The following is an 18486-nucleotide window of genomic DNA, read 5'->3' as shown; positions in this document are numbered from 1 at the left end:
GAGACAGTCCGTCACCCATTTCACACTTTCTACTTATTTTACATTTTTACCCCGTAATTTCCCTCATTCTTCAGGCCCTGCCTCTATCGGTGGCTAATTTACAGTTTAAGCTTGTTTGCTATTGTATTGGGAGCAACATTGTTTCTTTATAGGCCTGCGGCGCAACCTTGAACAATATTGTCCTTGAGCTAACGCTAACACTAACACTAAACTTTTCGGGGCTGCCTGAATCATCATCATCATCATCCCATCCTCATTATCATTATCATCATCGTCGTCAACATCATCATCATTATCATCATCATCGTCGTCAACATCATCATCATTATCATCATCATCGTCATCATCATCATCATCATCATCATCATCATCATCATCATCATCATCATCATATTCATCATTATCGGAGTCATCATCATCCTAGGCATCATATCGGAGTCATCATCATCCTATAGGCATCATCATTATAGTCAAAAGCTGCGTCGGCAGTGTGATGATGTTATATCCAATTCATCATCCGAGTCATACTGAATCTGAGGCATCGCCGTCTTGTCATCCTCATCATTATGGTCATCATGATCATCCAAGTCTTTATCATGCGAGGCATCGTCATCAACAAAATTCACGGTTGATTTAGCTCTTATTCCTGCTAATAGGGTATAAGACTCCCACAATAGCGCTGTCCCATTGCTTTCGAGAACCGCCTTATTACAAACCGAGAAAATTTAATTAAGGAAGAATGATACGTACGAGGATGTTTAGAAAGAAAAAACAAGTCCGAAAACCGCCCTAACACTAACACTAAACTTTTCGGGGCTGCCTTAATCATCATCATCCCATCCTCATTATCATCATCGTCGTCAACATCATCATCATTATCATCATCATCGTCGTCAACATCATCATCATTATCATCATCATCGTCATCATCATCATCATCATCATCATCATATTCATCATTTTCGGAGTCATCATCATCCTAGGCATCATATCGGAGTCATCATCATCCTATAGGCATCATCATTATAGTCAAAAGCTGCGTCGGCAGTGTGATGATATTATATCCAATTCATCATCCGAGTCATACTGAATCTGAGGCATCGCCGTCTTGTCAATTTTCTTCTTGAAAATTTAAGGAAGAATGATACGTACGAGGATGTTTAGAAAGAAAAAACAAGTCCGAAAACCGCCCTAACTACGGTAACACTCAACTTTTCGGGGCTCCCCTATAAATTTCAATAACGCTAATAAAATGACACCTTCATTCATTTTGTCATTATGCTTAGGCTTGGTTGGGGAATGCTAATACACAAAATTTCCAGCTTGATTTAGCCCCTATTCCCGCTAATAGCGTAATCATCGTCGTCATCATCATCATCATCATTATCATCATCATCATCATATTCATCATATTCATCATTATCGGAGTCATCATCATCTAGGCATCATATCGGAGTCATCATCCTAGGCATCATCATTATATCCAATTCATCATCCGAGCTCATACTTATTTACAGCAAGACCTGCCGGCGAGTTACAACAAGTCCCATAAGCGAGTTAAGATTTTTACAGCAAGTCAACTCGCTTTTGAAACAGTGGACTTTTTTTGCAAGGGGGGGGGTAATTGCATAAATTGCACAAATTGCTCACGGCTAGAATGGACTTGGCGATCAATGTCATAATTTCTCATATAGTCGGCACCTTAAAGCCCTTTCCACCAATTGCACAAATTGCACAAATAGCGATCATTGGAAGCAACTAGGATATGAGAAAAATAATCTAAGTTCAAAATTGCATAAATTGCACAAATTGCTGACGGCTAGAAGGGACTTGGCGATCAATGTCATAATTGCTTATATAGTCGGCACCTTAAAGCCCTTTCCACCAATTGCACAAATTGCACAAATAGCGATCATTGGAAGCAACTAGGATATGAGAAAAATAATCTAAGTTCAAAATTGCATAAATTGCACAAATTGCTGACGGCTAGAAGGGACTTGGCGATCAATGTCATAATTGCTTATATAGTCGGCACCTTAAAGCCCTTTCCACCAATTGCACAAATTGCACAAATAGCGATCATTGGAAGCAACTAGGATATGAGAAAAATAATCTAAGTTCAAAATTGCATAAATTGCACAAATTGCTGACGGCTAGAAGGGACTTGGCGATCAATGTCATAATTGCTTATATAGTCGGCACCTTAAAGCCCTTTCCACCAATTGCACAAATTGCACAAATAGCGATCATTGGAAGCAACTAGGATATGAGAAAATAATCTAAGTTCAAAATTGCATAAATTGCACAAATTGCTGACGGCTAGAAGGGACTTGGCGATCAATGTCATAATTGCTTATATAGTCGGCACCTTAAAGCCCTTTCCACCAATTGCACAAATTGCACAAATAGCGATCATTGGAAGCAACTAGGATATGAGAAAAATAATCTAAGTTCAAAATTGCATAAATTGCACAAATTGCTGACGGCTAGAAGGGACTTGGCGATCAATGTCATAATTGCTTATATAGTCGGCACCTTAAAGCCCTTTCCACCAATTGCACAAATTGCACAAATAGCGATCATTGGAAGCAACTAGGATATGAGAAAAATAATCTAAGTTCAAAATTGCATAAATTGCACAAATTGCTGACGGCTAGAAGGGACTTGGCGATCAGTGTCATAATTGCTTATATAGTCGGCACCTTAAAGCCCTTTCCACCAATTGCACAAATTGCACAAATAGCGATCATTGGAAGCAACTAGGATATGAGAAAAATAATCTAAGTTCAAAATTGCATAAATTGCACAAATTGCTGACGGCTAGAAGGGACTTGGCGATCAATGTCATAATTGCTTATATAGTCGGCACCTTAAAGCCCTTTCCACCAATTGCACAAATTGCACAAATAGCGATCATTGGAAGCAACTAGGATATGAGAAAAATAATCTAAGTTCAAAATTGCATAAATTGCACAAATTGCTGACGGCTAGAAGGGACTTGGCGATCAATGTCATAATTGCTTATATAGTCGGCACCTTAAAGCCCTTTCCACCAATTGCACAAATTGCACAAATAGCGATCATTGGAAGCAACTAGGATATGAGAAAAATAATCTAAGTTCAAAATTGCATAAATTGCACAAATTGCTGACGGCTAGAAGGGACTTGGCGATCAGTGTCATAATTGCTTATATAGTCGGCACCTTAAAGCCCTTTCCACCAATTGCACAAATTGCACAAATAGCGATCATTGGAAGCAACTAGGATATGAGAAAAATAATCTAAGTTCAAAATTGCATAAATTGCACAAATTGCTGACGGCTAGAAGGGACTTGGCGATCAATGTCATAATTGCTTATATAGTCGGCACCTTAAAGCCCTTTCCACCAATTGCACAAATTGCACAAATAGCGATCATTGGAAGCAACTAGGATATGAGAAAAATAATCTAAGTTCAAAATTGCTTATATGGCCAGTACGTTAAAGCCCTTTGAACCCTTGTCTTTTGCATTTACTTCTAGCTATTTGTGCTATTTGTACAATTTATATATGTGGCGAATGTAAAATTTTCCTATACCTTAAGTATAGGAAATTTACTAAAACAACCAATCCTGCGCCTTTCTCAATAATTCCCGCCGATAACGAGCTGACGCAACTGGATGCAGATTTCAGTGCCGTGTAGACACTTTCTACTATGGATGAGTATCCCAGAAGATCGCATCGAAATGCTTTAACATGTTTCATACGGATCTCGCAGTCTTGTGGAGTCACCCAATATAACCTTTTCAGATTCTGTAGTTTTCTATTAAATTTTTAAACCACCACATTTAAAATAATCGTTTCCCATGAAAACGGCATGCAGCAGCTACACCATGGTCAGACAATAACAAGAGTAGGTTTATTTCACCTTGAAGGCATGGATAGTCTTGTAATTATGGGCTAACTTCACCCATTCAATATGCCATGCATTTGTAGGACCACAACTGGTATCTACTGGTCAGTTTATACTCTCAATTCCACATCGCTTTTCTCTAAGTGTGGTTTTAAGCTTACCTCTACACCATCATCAGATGTAAGCTTAACAAAACTATCAGACCCGTCTTCTTTAATGAAGAACTCTAGGTTAGGCGTATCATCGTATTCTTGTCCTCTAGCCCCTCGGTTGATGCAGGACAATGTCTTCGTATCACCGCTTGCATCGAGAGATATAACGGAACCGTTGTTGACATCGTAGCGATATCCTAGGTAGTTTGGAGCAACTATGGCTAAATTGACGTGACACGGTACTGAAATCAAAAATGTATCATTGGCAAAAACAATAACCACCAAGTACTTGCTATAAATGCCTATGGGAGTTATCATATACCTTTACCTCCGTATATCTTACCAGTTCGTGGTTTGAAGAACTTACAACCCTATAGTATTCGAACTTTCTTTAAATAATCTGACAATATATTGCTTGCTGGTATCTCGACACAGCATAAAGCTCAAATTGGGTTTAGGGAAATGTACAATATAAATGTTCTTTTTGGCTGTTGTCTGATGACAACTCAAATTTAATCAACCCACATTTTATTTCGTATGTGATTAGAATATGTGATCAGCGTGGCGGGTGTTTAATGTTTAAAGTAAGGTCTTTGAATCAGGGCAAAATATAATTACAAATAATCCGCGCCTCTCCATTTCTATATTTGAATTGTGTGTTAGATGCAGTGGAGTGGCAAAGATCTCGTAGGCAGTCCTGATCTAGGCAATGGGCTCCCGGGAATGGGCTATTCCATATAAAATCTACACAGGCCCTATGGACGATTTTGGAAATATCTTCCTCCGGGAGAATATGAATTTCAAATGGAATTCGCACATTAATAAACTCTATTTGAAACTCCCTCTGTGGAAGATTTATGTTGAATGTTTTTCAGAGGGTGTATGAAATTCAAATGGAGCTGCTTGATATAATTATTCCACTTGAAAGCCATACTCCCCCTGTGGAAGGTATTTTCAAATTCTTCCACAGGGTTGTGTGGATTTTAAATTGAACAGCCCAATGTATGCTTGTCAGTTGATCTTGCACTGGGATTGCACTGAAGAATATTATCTTAACACTGAATGAATTATCAGGGTTAAGTAAAAAGATATTCAAAAGAAAATGGTAGAACTTACCACATATATATATAGTTACTGGCAAACTATCCACTCCCTCTAAATTCGCAATATTCGTGGCAGAGCATTGAATCATACTAAGATGCCATGAATAATCCAGTAATAAATGGACGCACTTCGTCGTATCGTACTTGGTTACATTGAATTGAGTCGTACGCTTACTCTCGTCGTAGACGTATGCGCAATCGCTCGATATGAACGTATCGGGTAGCGGCCTTCCGTCAGGTGTCGTCCAGGCGTTATAGGTTATCGGTGCCGCTTCGTATGATGTACAATTGAGTGTCCGCACCTCATTTGCATTGGCTTTGATTATCCGGTCGGAATCTTGGTCGTAATAAACAGGAACGGTCACTCCATCTTTTGCGTATTCCCATATTATTACACGGTCTGGTTCGCAGAGTGTTGAAATAGCTTCAAAACACAATTTATATTTCATTAATGGGAGGCGATCCTTTGTGCATAATTATAGAGGGCCAGGGGATTCACTCTATCATTATAAAAAATATTTGAAGAAATCAAAGAGCCCTAGGAATAAAAATTGTAGTGTAATCCACGCCAGACACAAATTCTTTTAATGACAAAAATTAATTTTTGTAATCGATCAAAAACCAAACGTTTTATACCAATTTTGAATTTAGCCTGAATCCGTAAATATGGCACCTCTCGCCCTTTTTCAGGTCAAGGCTGTTTTTACCATTATGCAGCGAACCATTGTTGAAGCTATTTCACATACATGTTCAAAACACTCTAGGGAAAGAATGTGGCCATATACTGCTGAAATATCTTTTGTCGATTTCGAATGATAATGTCTTAACGTCGTAAATTTTAAGGTCAAATTACTAATATCAAAACAAAACATTGCGCCGCAGATATTACCTGACTTATGCAATTTCATCATCGTATAAGTGTCTTTATTATTTGTTTGAGGTCTTTTCCAAACGTTCGTGCTATTTATGCATAAAACGGCCCATCTATCCTTACAAAATGCATCATTTTTATGTAAACAAAAGGCTAAAGATAGCATTATGAGATTTATCTTTTATTATTACACTCCACTGGTCATCTGCCTCCGTGGACGAGCGGTAAAGACCGGGACTCATAATCAACGATTCTTGAAATCGTTGGTTTGAGTCCCATCGAAGCCTGTGGAAACTTTTTTTTCTTCAAAATTCATGATCGCATTCCGAAGTGAGTAACTTGTCGGTAAATCGTGTATCGTATCCTTAAAGAAACTATTATGAGTTGAGAAGTGACGAGATTAAGAATCACTGCTTGTCAGACGTTGGGTATAATCACTAAACAGAGAAATCTAGAGATCGAGAGAACTACTAGATTATTTCTTGAAGATCGTGATTCTTGTACCAGCAGTAGTGAATGTTTTATTTGATTTCGCCCTGCATATCATGTAGTTGTATGGTAAGCATAGCCATACTAAACAATACCAATCGCACTTGATGGTTTGGGATATGATCATTAAAGGCTAGGATAAGAATTGGGTTATATTGTTAGATTTTAGAGTTAGTTATAAGTTAATAGGTATAGGGCTAGAGTAAGGTTTAGAGTTAGAGTTAAACACAAGGGAAGTATTTAAATCCACAAAAGTGTTTAAGCTGTACCACTGAAAATAGTCCCATATTTCCTTAAAATTACCAATATGCTCAATGTGATTTTAAAACATAAGGATGAACAGGATGCGTTAGACCAGGGTTTCCTTCCACTAGGGCATGCCCTAACATAAGGGTCGAAAGCTCAAAATGTGGATCGCGATACTAACCAACAATAACGGAGTGTGGCACAATCCTAACATGGGGGTAGTAACTGGTTTGACTTTGGGTTTCAAAATACAGTTGGGGACCCCAGCACGATTATAGTGTAAAGAGGAAGACTTACGAATGATATCAAGACGGCATGCTTCTGATACATCTCCTGCAGTACACCTTAGACATTGTTCATCCTGGGAGAAATGATTTGGTACGTAGTTATCCCACGTGTCGGTATCGTCTTGAAGTGTACAATCCGCGTTGGTTTCGGAGAAGGCACGGCGTCGTAAGAGGATCGATGATCCGCCTATAAATATATCAAAATAAAATGTGTACACTTGAAAAAACTTATGTCTTTACCAATTGTGTCTTTCAAATAGACACGTCTGAATCAGTAGAACCTTTTTCGCTATGTCTTCACTTCTGAAAATATTTCATATACCATGGTGTACCAACTGTGCTAAAATTCATGCTTATAGGTAAAAACCCACACTTCTTCAAATATCTACCCTACATAGCTTTAAGAAATAGAATCATATGTCTGGCTTATTAATACACGTCCTATGTTTTTAAGACATAATCTTAATAGCAAGATACCTCGGGTGATTGCAGAAGCGTCCACGTAGCGATCCCTGACAACAATTTTTATCTGTACAATTCTGTAACCTAATACAGGTTCAACTGCACTTTGGTGTATATTGTACGCAAGAAGAATAAGCAATATACAAAGACACGTCTCTATGCAAGACACAAATTTCTTGTTTCATTAAAAGCTAGATTTGAGACATTATATGCCTTAGATATGGCCTGCTTTACTTTCTGCTCATGTACATGTATGTATGATTTGTGTGTCTCATTGTTGCTTTTTTGTGATACTTCAGGCATTATGCACACATTTTCATTTGTCTGTGTTTCTGCTCTCCATTTGTTAATGTTGTGTATGATTTCCAGCACAGAAGGATAGCACTCAAAAGCTCACTGACCATTTTAATTCCGTCGACCCGACTGGGAATATTAAATTCACTTTTGAAGAGGAGGATCAGGGTAAAATCTTTTTTCTGGACACATTAATCGTCCGCAAAGAAGACGGGTCCTTGAAGCTGTTGGTTTACCGAAAGAACACGCATACGGACCAGTATCTAAATTTTCAGTCGCAGCACCCCCTTCATCAAAAACTTGGGGTCATCCGGACTCTAATGGATAGGATGGATAACATCGTGACAGAGGAAGAAGACAAGGAAGAGGAGGAAATAAAGATCAGAACAGCGCTAGCAGAGTGTTGCTATCCAAAATGGTCTTTGGATAGAGAACAAGAAGGACTACACACCATCAAAAGGAATGGTGGTAGAAGACGTAGAAGGCTTGGCAGAGAGGCTTCAAAGAATATTCAAAAGGCACAACATCTCCACGGCTCTGCGGCCTACCAACACGCTAAAAATCCTGCTACTCCACCCGAAGGACAAGAAGGACATAGAGCAGACAAGTGACGTTGTCTACAATATCCCGTGTAAAGGATGTGACAGGTCCTACGTAGGGGAGACAGGAAGACAGTTTGGGACAAGACTCAAAGAACACAAGAAAGACTCTGAAACAATAACCGAAAGAAAATTCACAAGAGCAAACAGAAAAGAATCAACTTCTGAATAACACAAATCAGCCATTACTGACCACATCGCTCAAGAAAACCATGTCATTGAATGTGGAGGGGGAAAGTACTTGACAGGGACTCGAACACTTTCACCAGAAGAATAAGGGAAGCTATCCAAATCCGCAAAAAGGGAGCCAAAGCAATCAACCGCGACGAAGGTATCGTCTTTCTCGATCACGTATACGATCCACTGCTCAAAACAAAAACAACATCACTTCCGGGAATGTCATCAAGCCGTTTCGCGGGAAAAGCAGTGGACCAAGACACTTGTGATCGAGCCGTCAGCCCAGATGGCAAAAGCTAAAGTAGTGAGTTACTTTTTCATTGGATTTGCCTAGCAAAATGTTTGAACTATATAATCTACAATCCTACAAATGCATCTATTTACTGGACTAGCAATTAGCCTTTAGGAGGTATGGCGGACAAAATAGAATGACGCTGCACGAAATGCGTAAAATTTTTTTTAAAGTTTTACCAATATTGAATACCGACCTCCTATTGTGTACGCCATACTTCAAAAAGGCGTATGAAATAGTAAAGTAATATCGTACAAATATATCTTAAAACGAAATATAATTACCTGAACAATCGTCTATTGTCCAAGTAATGTCTACGCTAGGATCCGCGCCCTGAACCCCACACTGCAGTGTGTAGACATCCCCTTCGTATAGTTGTAGGACTTTCACGCCCCCATCATTGGATAAACTCCCACGCATTAGCGGATCGCTAAATACAGGTGGTGTTATGACGACGCTTGTTGGAGGTGTATCTAGTTATGACAGGGTAATGTTATTTAAAAGTATTACAACAAAGTACAGTTCAGTTTTCCAATCACAATCACATAACAAATTCACGGTTACTATAAAGTAGGCATGTCCACTAAAAATTGAAGTGCTTTTTTTATTTGACTCAGACCTAACTTATAGGCTGGGAATTGATGAAAGAAACATTTTGGCGTTTAAATAATCTTAATCGGACATTTCATTCCAGATATATAGTATTTCGAGTGTCACTGTTTTATATAGGGCTGCTAGAACATGTTAAAATTTAAGTCCAAAAAGGAATACTAACAGAAAGTGCAATTTTAAGGTACTTTTTCTTAATGTATTAATTAACTAGCGTTATCTGAAACATTATATTTGGTTATAACAACATGACATAAGATCATCCTGAAAATTTAAGGGATCTGGAATGAGCATTTTGGGCGTTTCGACAGTATTTTTTGTGGGACATGAGAGCACATCAGACATATCGAATTGCATTATGAATACGAAGAATGTCTTTCTGCTATCAAATAATTTTCATTTTTTGAAATTCATGATATAATACAAATTTTATGACAAATTATTAAAAGTTGATATTTTTGATATATAACAGTCCTCGAAGTAAATTTAATGATATATGGATTTTTTTCCCAAAACGACCTAATTTTTTTTGGTGTTTTTTTGAAAAAATCCATATATTCAATACGAAAGGTCACAATTTTCAATTGATCGTCGGCTTTTCATCCCACCTACATACACTTTAAGTACATATCATCAGATTTATAAAGTTTACTTCGAGTACTGTTAAATATCACAAATATCAATTTTTAATGATTTGCCATAAAATGTGTATTACATTGCGAATTTCAAAACATCAAAATTATTTGATATCAGAAGGACATTCTTCATATTCAGAATGCAATTCGGTATGTCTGATGTGCTCTAATGTCCCAAAATAAATACTGCCCAAACGTTCATACTCCTTCCCTTAAGCGATTTGACAAAAATATAAGACCTCAAAACCCATGGTTTGTTTGGTGGAACCTCAAGTATGATCATAGATGGCTCCCATGGAAAATATCTCCATAGATGAGCTGAACAATAAGTGCCTTATTTCAAATGAATAGCGGCAGTCTTAAACATTATTCAATCTTTTAAGGTCAGCACATTTTATCTTCAAAAATTATTATATTTCATCATGACATAAATTTGGTAACCTTAATCACTACCAATTTTTAGAAATTTGCTCCAACTCAAAGGTTATCTTTACTACATTGAGCAATATACTGTGCGTGCATGGAAGCCATGATGTAGTATATCTAAAATGGACATGGTGGTCAGAAGTGCATAATTTGAGATGGGTTTTGGCAGGTTTAAACGTTCTTTAATTTCTTAAATTTTTCTCTTTTTTTTTTAAGTTCATCCCTTGATAAAGGAAGGTCCTCTCTATTTACTGACCAATCAGGAAAGAGTTTGGTTAATGTTTTCTGGTGGAATCAGGAATTTCTAGAAACACCCTGATATATGCCTACATTTGGATCACAACAAGTACTGTAGGCCCTACGCCATTTAACAGGCCTGTGACTTCCTGCATTGAGCTGTGTTTCCATAGACAATACATGGGTGGGTCCACACATACAGTAAATGGGAAACTGTTCTAGCAGCATATGTATTGATAGTGGACATCCCTACTATTAACCAAAAGTAGAAAATGACACTTTCTAGTGTTAAAACCGGTCAGATTTTTTTTATATGATCTTACCATTTTGTATAAGCTGCGCACTCACATACGGTGTATCGGACAAAGTCGGCATGTCCGGACTAGAATTGGTGACATCGTAAATGACTATACAGCGTATTTCAGTAGGACAGGTATCGGTAATTGTCGGAACTATTCGGTATTCATCGGTCAAATCATACAATGTCGGTACGCTCTGGGACGGCACCGCGGGTTCGTTGTTCATTTGTACACCCGGACTGAAATTATTATCATAGTAGAAGAAAAGGTCTGTAGCATCGACGGATGGAATGGATTCTGTAGTTGGTAAGACATTGAATACTTCGCACTGGAATTCATATTGTGTGCCTCGATTAACATAGACGATGTCGTCATGGGCGATATCGGTGTATGGGTCTGTCATCCCTTGACGATAACGTAAGACGACTTCCTCACCAAGGTCAGGATTGGGTCCGCCTGAAATAAGACAAAATGTAAATGAAAACATAGGGATCCATGAGACAATGTTAATTAAATATATTATTAATTGGACGCAACGATAATCGAGATATTCCAATTTGTATTTTGCCAGGACGATCTCCGGAAGATTTGCGTATCTGAGATGTAGGCTTCATCTCATTTATTTACCTCCTTAGAATAGTTTCATCTGCAGACATTATCCATCACTCTTAAAGAAGATTACTATGAGTATAAAGGGTATAAACGTTTTAATGACACTCAGAGAGCATAATTGTTGAAAACTTAATGTGAACCAAAATATTTTACAGTAACATTTTTAAAAGTTGCTGTAGTAGTTTTTTTCACATAAAAAGTTTTCAAAACGTATTTCAAAAAATTCTTACTTCTTTGACAAATAGTTACATAAACACAATAGAAAACGCAAAATATGCACAGCTAAAGGCTTAAACAAAAACAAATAAACGAATTGATACTTACGACCAACTCTAAAATTTCTACGCGTTGTGGTTGAACCACTATTCTCGTCGTTGTAATATTCATTTAGAGCCTTACATTCCAAGTAACCACCATGTAAAGACTCATGTTGAACAAAGGAAGCCTCTAGGGTATACGACTTGACGTTATTTTCCAAGTTACAATCAGCATCATCCTCATTTCCTTGATCAATTTCCCCGCCACCCACAATTACTTGTCCATTGTTGTCATATAGCGTCCACTGGATATCGGCTTCTGGATCCGCGTCTGAAGCCTCACAGTTAAAGACGTATTCGTTGTTTTCTATTAGCATAATAGGGTCATCAGATGCACTACCAACAATTGTACCACCGCTACCTGTGTTCAGTGTGATTGTTGGTATCTCCGGCGGTTCTGGTTTAATGAAGAAAAGAACACATAAGCTATCTTTCGACAGTCAGTAACACCATGGCTGTCGAAAGATTAAAAAAACACTTTCTGGTCAAAATTATGGTCGCCATTTATTTTATTTTGTTTATGGCATCATTATAGAGGGTAGCCATTAATCAGTGCCGAAAAATTGCATTCACACGGACCCTCTTTTAGTTGTAATTGGGACGTATAAGGACAGTCACGAGTTTTCACCCTACTCTTTTCGAAAAAGACTATGATATACATGTACATGTGTGATCATGGTGATTATCTAACACGCGGGATAGACGGCTTAACGTCCCCTCCTATAGACGGAGTATCTTACTGTTCAGTTACCCAATTCTAAATTAACCATCGGGAAAGCGGAAGTCTGGAGTTCTTGTGCAGATGTTGCCGATTAAATTTAGATTAAATTTATTCCAAGCCAATAACTCCTGTAAGCTACCATTCCTGAAAATTGAACCCCGGACCTTATGTACCACAAGTAAATTCTACGATTCTCTCACACAAATTCTACATAGTGTATAAATGTTGATGTTCAGTTTGCAACTCACAAATATGTTGTAATATAAAAAAGTAATGAAAACACATATAGACGAACTGAATGACTAGAATCTCCCATTGTTGGCAATATTTTGCTAATGGTATGGACATACTACGGTAATTGGTTACCACTAAATAACATGACTTGTCCGATATTAAAGCAATGAGAAAAATTCTACCTTTAGTAGCTCTATTCATTCAACTAAAATAAGTATTATATAATAAATTGCTTACAGGTAAAAATTACTACCATGTATCAAATGAGAAACTCACGTCTGACTTGGATGTTCACCGTCCTTGTGTATGTTGCTTGTTGTCCTAGCTGAACGATGGCTGCATTGGAGGCAGCACAGACCACTTGAACACAAGTCTGGATATCACGATCAAGGATGTAGCTATCATAATCAAAAAAGGTGTTACCATTAACCGTGTTAGGAGTCCCACCACTGCTACTGTGTTCGCTGGCACTCGCACCTCCAATTGTCCAAGACATGGTGACCACTGGGTTTGAATTAGTGGTTTCACACCTGACGTCGGTTAACCCCGGATTAATGACGACATTGTCATTGTCCTCGTATTCTTTGTATGCTGTTTCGGAAGGTTTTTTGACAAATATCCGCATTGTATCAGGAAGATCTGAAGGAAAACAATTAAACTATCGGTAAAACTATCAATACAAACATTATCAGCTACAACGTTGTCATCATCAATTATTAATATTATCATCAACAATAATAACAACAGCAAAAATAACAACATCGCAACAACAAGATCTCCTCGCCATCTGTGGAAAATTGGAACATTATGAAATGTATTGAGATTTACAATCTGTATAATCTTTTTATTAGTGAGGTGTAAAAAGTCACTAACTGGAAAACTACAAAACTTAATCTTGTCACCTTACACTACAGATACATATAAAAATGCCATTTCGGACGGTACTCTGACCAAAACGTTGACAATAACTCATAACGTCAACTACTGCCCCTAGCACATCAGGCAAAGGTCAATTATATGACGCTGATAAACTGCACAAAACCATCTTCATTGGCCTATCAGGTTAATTTACTGCCCTTGACAAGCAGTCACCTTTTCACCTCACTGATAAACAAATTCAATATGAGATCAAAGTTGTTGAGAGAACGTAATAATTGTTATCGTACCTAAAACATTCAGAACAAATCCAGCTTCTTGGGTGTCTGGATCGAATCCGGGCCTAGTCTGTGTTGATCTACATACGACTGTTTTATCATGATCATTAGTATCTGGTGTGAATTCCAATGTACTGGGTGAAGAGGTACTGGTAATGTCAATGCCTGTAAAGAAGCGAAATGTTAGGGAGTGTTCATTAATACTTTGGTAGGGGGGCTGGTCTTCCTCATTTTTTCGCTCAAAAACTTTTGACCCCCCCTCGATGGACCGCTAAACTTTTTGACCCCCTCTTTGACAGACAAAACTTTTTGACCGCCCCCCCCATTATCGTATAACAAACATACTTAACAAGGAAATTTTCATTTTATACTTAATTTAGATTTGTCCCAAATCAGGGTGTTTATCTGATTTTACAGGGATAAATGAAATAGAGGATTTATTTGGAGGTTCATAGGCACATCAACATAAGTTGGATCCGTGACTATTATGATTGTACTAATGCGCGCGAACCTCGCAAACGATTTGGCCATATTGAAGCTTGAATGGTCAAATATTGTTAAAATTGGAACTAATTTATGCAAAAAGCTAAAATGGTCAATAATTTGGTCACACAAAATGTACACAGGTATCAGTTTTGGCCCCCAAAGACCGTGGCACCTGGGCCGTGCACACTCTGCCCTATGGTAAATCTACCCATGGGACTATATGTACAAAATAATTTTGCAATGAGAAAAAGTAAACTGAAGTGTGCAGTTTACATACAAAGAAATCCAATTTATTTGCAATATTTTCTTGATTTAGTTGTATTTTGATCAGATTAGTACATTATCAAATTTGTAGCCTACTTTGAAGAGATATAAAATTCTATGATAAAAAGTGCCAATATTTCCCAGACCAACCTCGGTGTTGCATGTTGCTGACCATCTTTATTTAATGTTATCAACTTCAGACCCTGTTTATGTTAACTTCAAACCCTGTTTTTGCTAACTTCAAACCCTGTTTTTGTTAACTTCAAACCCTTTAGAAGACAAACGGGACGGTGTACCATGAGGGCCATGCAAACTTCTGTAATTATAATAATTATAAAACTCCAGTACAATTTTCACCGGGAATTTTCGTTGACATGATACTAGGTAAGTGGTGGCAGTGGCGGCGCCAGGAATTTTCTTCGTGGGGGGAGGGCAAAGTGAATTTGGGGGGGGGTGGCGAAATCAACAAATATTGCGCAAAATTGCAGCAAAAAAGTGCAATTAGTAATTTTGGGTTTTACTGGGGAACAGGGGCAAGAGTTCTGTCTGGGGAATCCCCCTGGCACCGCAACTGAGTAGCGCGCATAGGGGGAGTGGGTCAGGGGGTGTTGAGTAGCCATGCCCCACACCCCCAAATGAAACCAGGTAAAGTTTCTGTCCTGACGGTACTCCCCCAGACCTCAGACCCGTAACCAGGACTTATGGGGACTGATTTTGAAAATGTGGACTTTTTTTCAAAATTTTGGGACTAGGGGGTCGGATTTTTTTGGAGACTTTTTGGGTAAAAACGGGGGGTCTTTTGGGGCATTTGGGGGTGCGTCCGCCTAGCCCCTGGTTATGGGCCTTCCCCGGCCCCACATCACTCTTCCAACACCACTGGACCCTATAGAGCCGGCAGTGGCAAAACCAGAAAGGGGCCATGCCCCCTGCCTGATGCCCCCCACCAAAGTAAGTAACTTCAATGTATCTTAATGTAGTTTCCACACCATCCATGTCAGTACTCATGGCCCTGCATACCCCCCCCATGAAAATGTCTGGTCACGCCATTGAGACCCACTGCCGGGGCACTCACATACCATTATGTGTTGTCATCCTCAAGCATCCCCCTCAGATTCCCAACCCTAAACACCGCCCTTTATTATGTGAAAAAAAAGAAACCCTTATTACTGCCCTTGGAGCAAAGTAGGAACCCTTTTCCCTGATCAACTCAAAATATGTACACACTTTTCACTGATACAATGAAGTAGACTCAAATACTCGGGCTCCCGTACAGGCTTTATACCAGTTGGGAAACGGCTTCCGACAAAACATGAAAATCACTACCTTAATGCCGACTTGTAGGCCTAAGTGGTTAAAAAGGGTACCATTTTTTGCAAAAAGCTTGAAATTGGTACACTTATCGCGGCCCGCGCGGGTGATTGAAGTTAGCAAAAACAATTGAAGTTAGCAAAAAGTGTTTGAAGTTAGCGAAAACAATTGAAGTTTGCGAAAAGTGTTTGAAGTTTGCAAAAACTGATTGAAGTTTGCAGAAACTGATTGAAGTTTGCAAAAACTGATTGAAGTTTGCAAAAACTGATTGAAGTTTGCAAAAATTGATTGAAGTTTGCAAAAACTGATTGAAGTTTGCAAAAACTGATTGAAGTTTGCAAAAACTGATTGAAGTTTGCAAAAACTGATTGAAGTTTGCAAAAACTGATTGAAGTTTGCAAAACTGATTGAAGTTTGCAAAACTGATTGAAGTTTGCAAAACTGATTGAAGTTTGCAAAACTGATTGAAGTTTGCAAAAACTGATTGAAGTTTGCAAAACTGATTGAAGTTTGCAAAAACTGATTGAAGTTTGCAAAACTGATTGAAGTTTGCAAAACTGATTGAAGTTTGCAAAACTGATTGAAGTTTGCAAAACTGATTGAAGTTTGCAAAAACTGATTGAAGTTTGCAAAAACCTGATTGAAGTTTTCATGTCCCTCATGGTACACCGTAGTGATGGTATATAACGAGCTGAGACATTAAGTTGTGTGAGTCCGGCCCCGGAGTCCGGCAAGGCCCGCTGGCATAGTGATTGCTCGCGGGCAACCCAATCCAAACCTCCACGTGGTGTCGGATGGGTCACGCTAACTTGGTCAATGGGGAACAGGCGTGGATGCGAAGATTTCGGCGTTGTCGGAGGAGCATGTTTAGTTTGTGTCCACGGTCTAGCCACTTCTTCTGCAGATTCGGCCTGGTGTGGCTCTGAGAAGACACCGTTTGGTTTTTGAGAAGAAATTAACGCATAAGCTTCCGAGAGAAATTAGAGCAAAAAGCATCCGTTTGGAAACATGGCCAGCACAGTATAGGCAACGTGCAGTGAAGCATAGAAGTTATTCATGGTATTGAATGGGAACAAAGGTATTGTTCAAAGAGAATTTTACAGCAGGTGGTGCACATAGCCATATCAGCTGAAACAACATCAACAACTAAGTTGTGTGATCTGGCGCAAATAGCTTTTGGTTTTCAACAATATATTGATTTAGATAATGAAAATCGATTTTTCTTGATTTGGATTTAAATGGAAATCTTTTTTTTTTGGCTGCAATACCGCGTCTACCCTTAAGCCACTACTTACATCACATGCTGGATGTACTACAATTTATTCCTTTATCGTACCTGCTGCTGTGCTATCGACTTGAACACCATTACAGTACCACGTAATAGCCACTTCAGGATTCGCATTAGTAATTTCGCAAATAAATGTTGCTGATTCTCCCGGAGAGACACTGGTTGTTGTACCAGTACCCCTTGTTGTTTGGTCTGGAGCAGGCTGTGTTTTGGTCACGGAAATCGTGCCGCTATCTGAAAAAGTTTTTTGAAGTGCATGTTACTCAGAAGTTCATACAAAAGATACAGCCTTAGTCCAAAAAATGTACAGGAAGCCAATTAAGCCAATAATTCTGGCAATCATGTCTTCATATACCCAGAAGCAGTAGCAAAACTTGTCTACAAAGTTTGTTTTGTTGCCATTTGAGGACAATCACGAATTGCCAAATGCAGTGCTTTTTTATGGGCTTTTTTAACATTTGAAAGTGAAAAGCAATGCAACGTATTATAATATTTTTATAATTTTCCAAGTATAAATACCATTGTGGATATTGTCATCTGTGCAAGGATTTTGTTTGTAAAGGATGTCAGTCCGATTACTTTTGAGAGTCGTCTGGGATTTAATCATGTTAATACATTAAACTGATCAGCAAACCTGTTGTGATATGACTGTAGTTTGTGTTGTCAATGATTCATCTTTTATGTGTACAAGAGCATTGTCCAATCATCCTGTCCTTTCAATAAATAATTCATTTGTTTTGAATTATAGTACAGTGTGTTAATTGTTTATCTTTGCGCGCGTAGGTGTTTGCCAGCAAACGAGGACACGCCACTCTCGCACTTCACACTTACACTGTGAATCAATGGGGGACCGTCCTTGGTTTCTGGAGCTCTGCAAACGCCAGCAGTTACGTCTAATGGATTTTCAAGATACGTCCTCTATCGTACTTTAGATAATTATAACGTCCGCATTTGCTAGGTTAACTTCCATAAACACAAAAATACACGAACAAAATGGCTCGAAAACGTCCTCGGTATGACGACCACGTTTGC

General features: G+C 38.5%; 1 protein-coding gene across 2 annotated transcripts in view; it reads right to left on the bottom strand.

Annotated features, from left to right (window-relative positions):
* Window positions 1-18486, bottom strand: part of LOC140150859 (uncharacterized) — a 58225-nt gene that overhangs the window by 23133 nt on the left and 16606 nt on the right. For both annotated transcript variants that reach the window (XM_072173006.1, XM_072173007.1), the window contains exons 8-16: window positions 17503-17688; window positions 14121-14273; window positions 13231-13593; window positions 12007-12396; window positions 11095-11526; window positions 9149-9337; window positions 7051-7227; window positions 5161-5571; window positions 4054-4286 (exon numbers count right to left, since the gene is read on the bottom strand). In XM_072173006.1, coding sequence (XP_072029107.1) covers window positions 4054-4286; window positions 5161-5571; window positions 7051-7227; window positions 9149-9337; window positions 11095-11526; window positions 12007-12396; window positions 13231-13593; window positions 14121-14273; window positions 17503-17688 — 2534 coding nt within the window. The remainder of the gene's footprint in view (window positions 1-4053; window positions 4287-5160; window positions 5572-7050; window positions 7228-9148; window positions 9338-11094; window positions 11527-12006; window positions 12397-13230; window positions 13594-14120; window positions 14274-17502; window positions 17689-18486) is intronic.

Source organism: Amphiura filiformis, chromosome 4 (assembly GCF_039555335.1).
Source record: "Amphiura filiformis chromosome 4, Afil_fr2py, whole genome shotgun sequence".
NCBI lineage: Eukaryota > Metazoa > Echinodermata > Ophiuroidea > Amphilepidida > Amphiuridae > Amphiura > Amphiura filiformis.
This window is presented reverse-complemented; position numbering and strand designations above follow the sequence as displayed.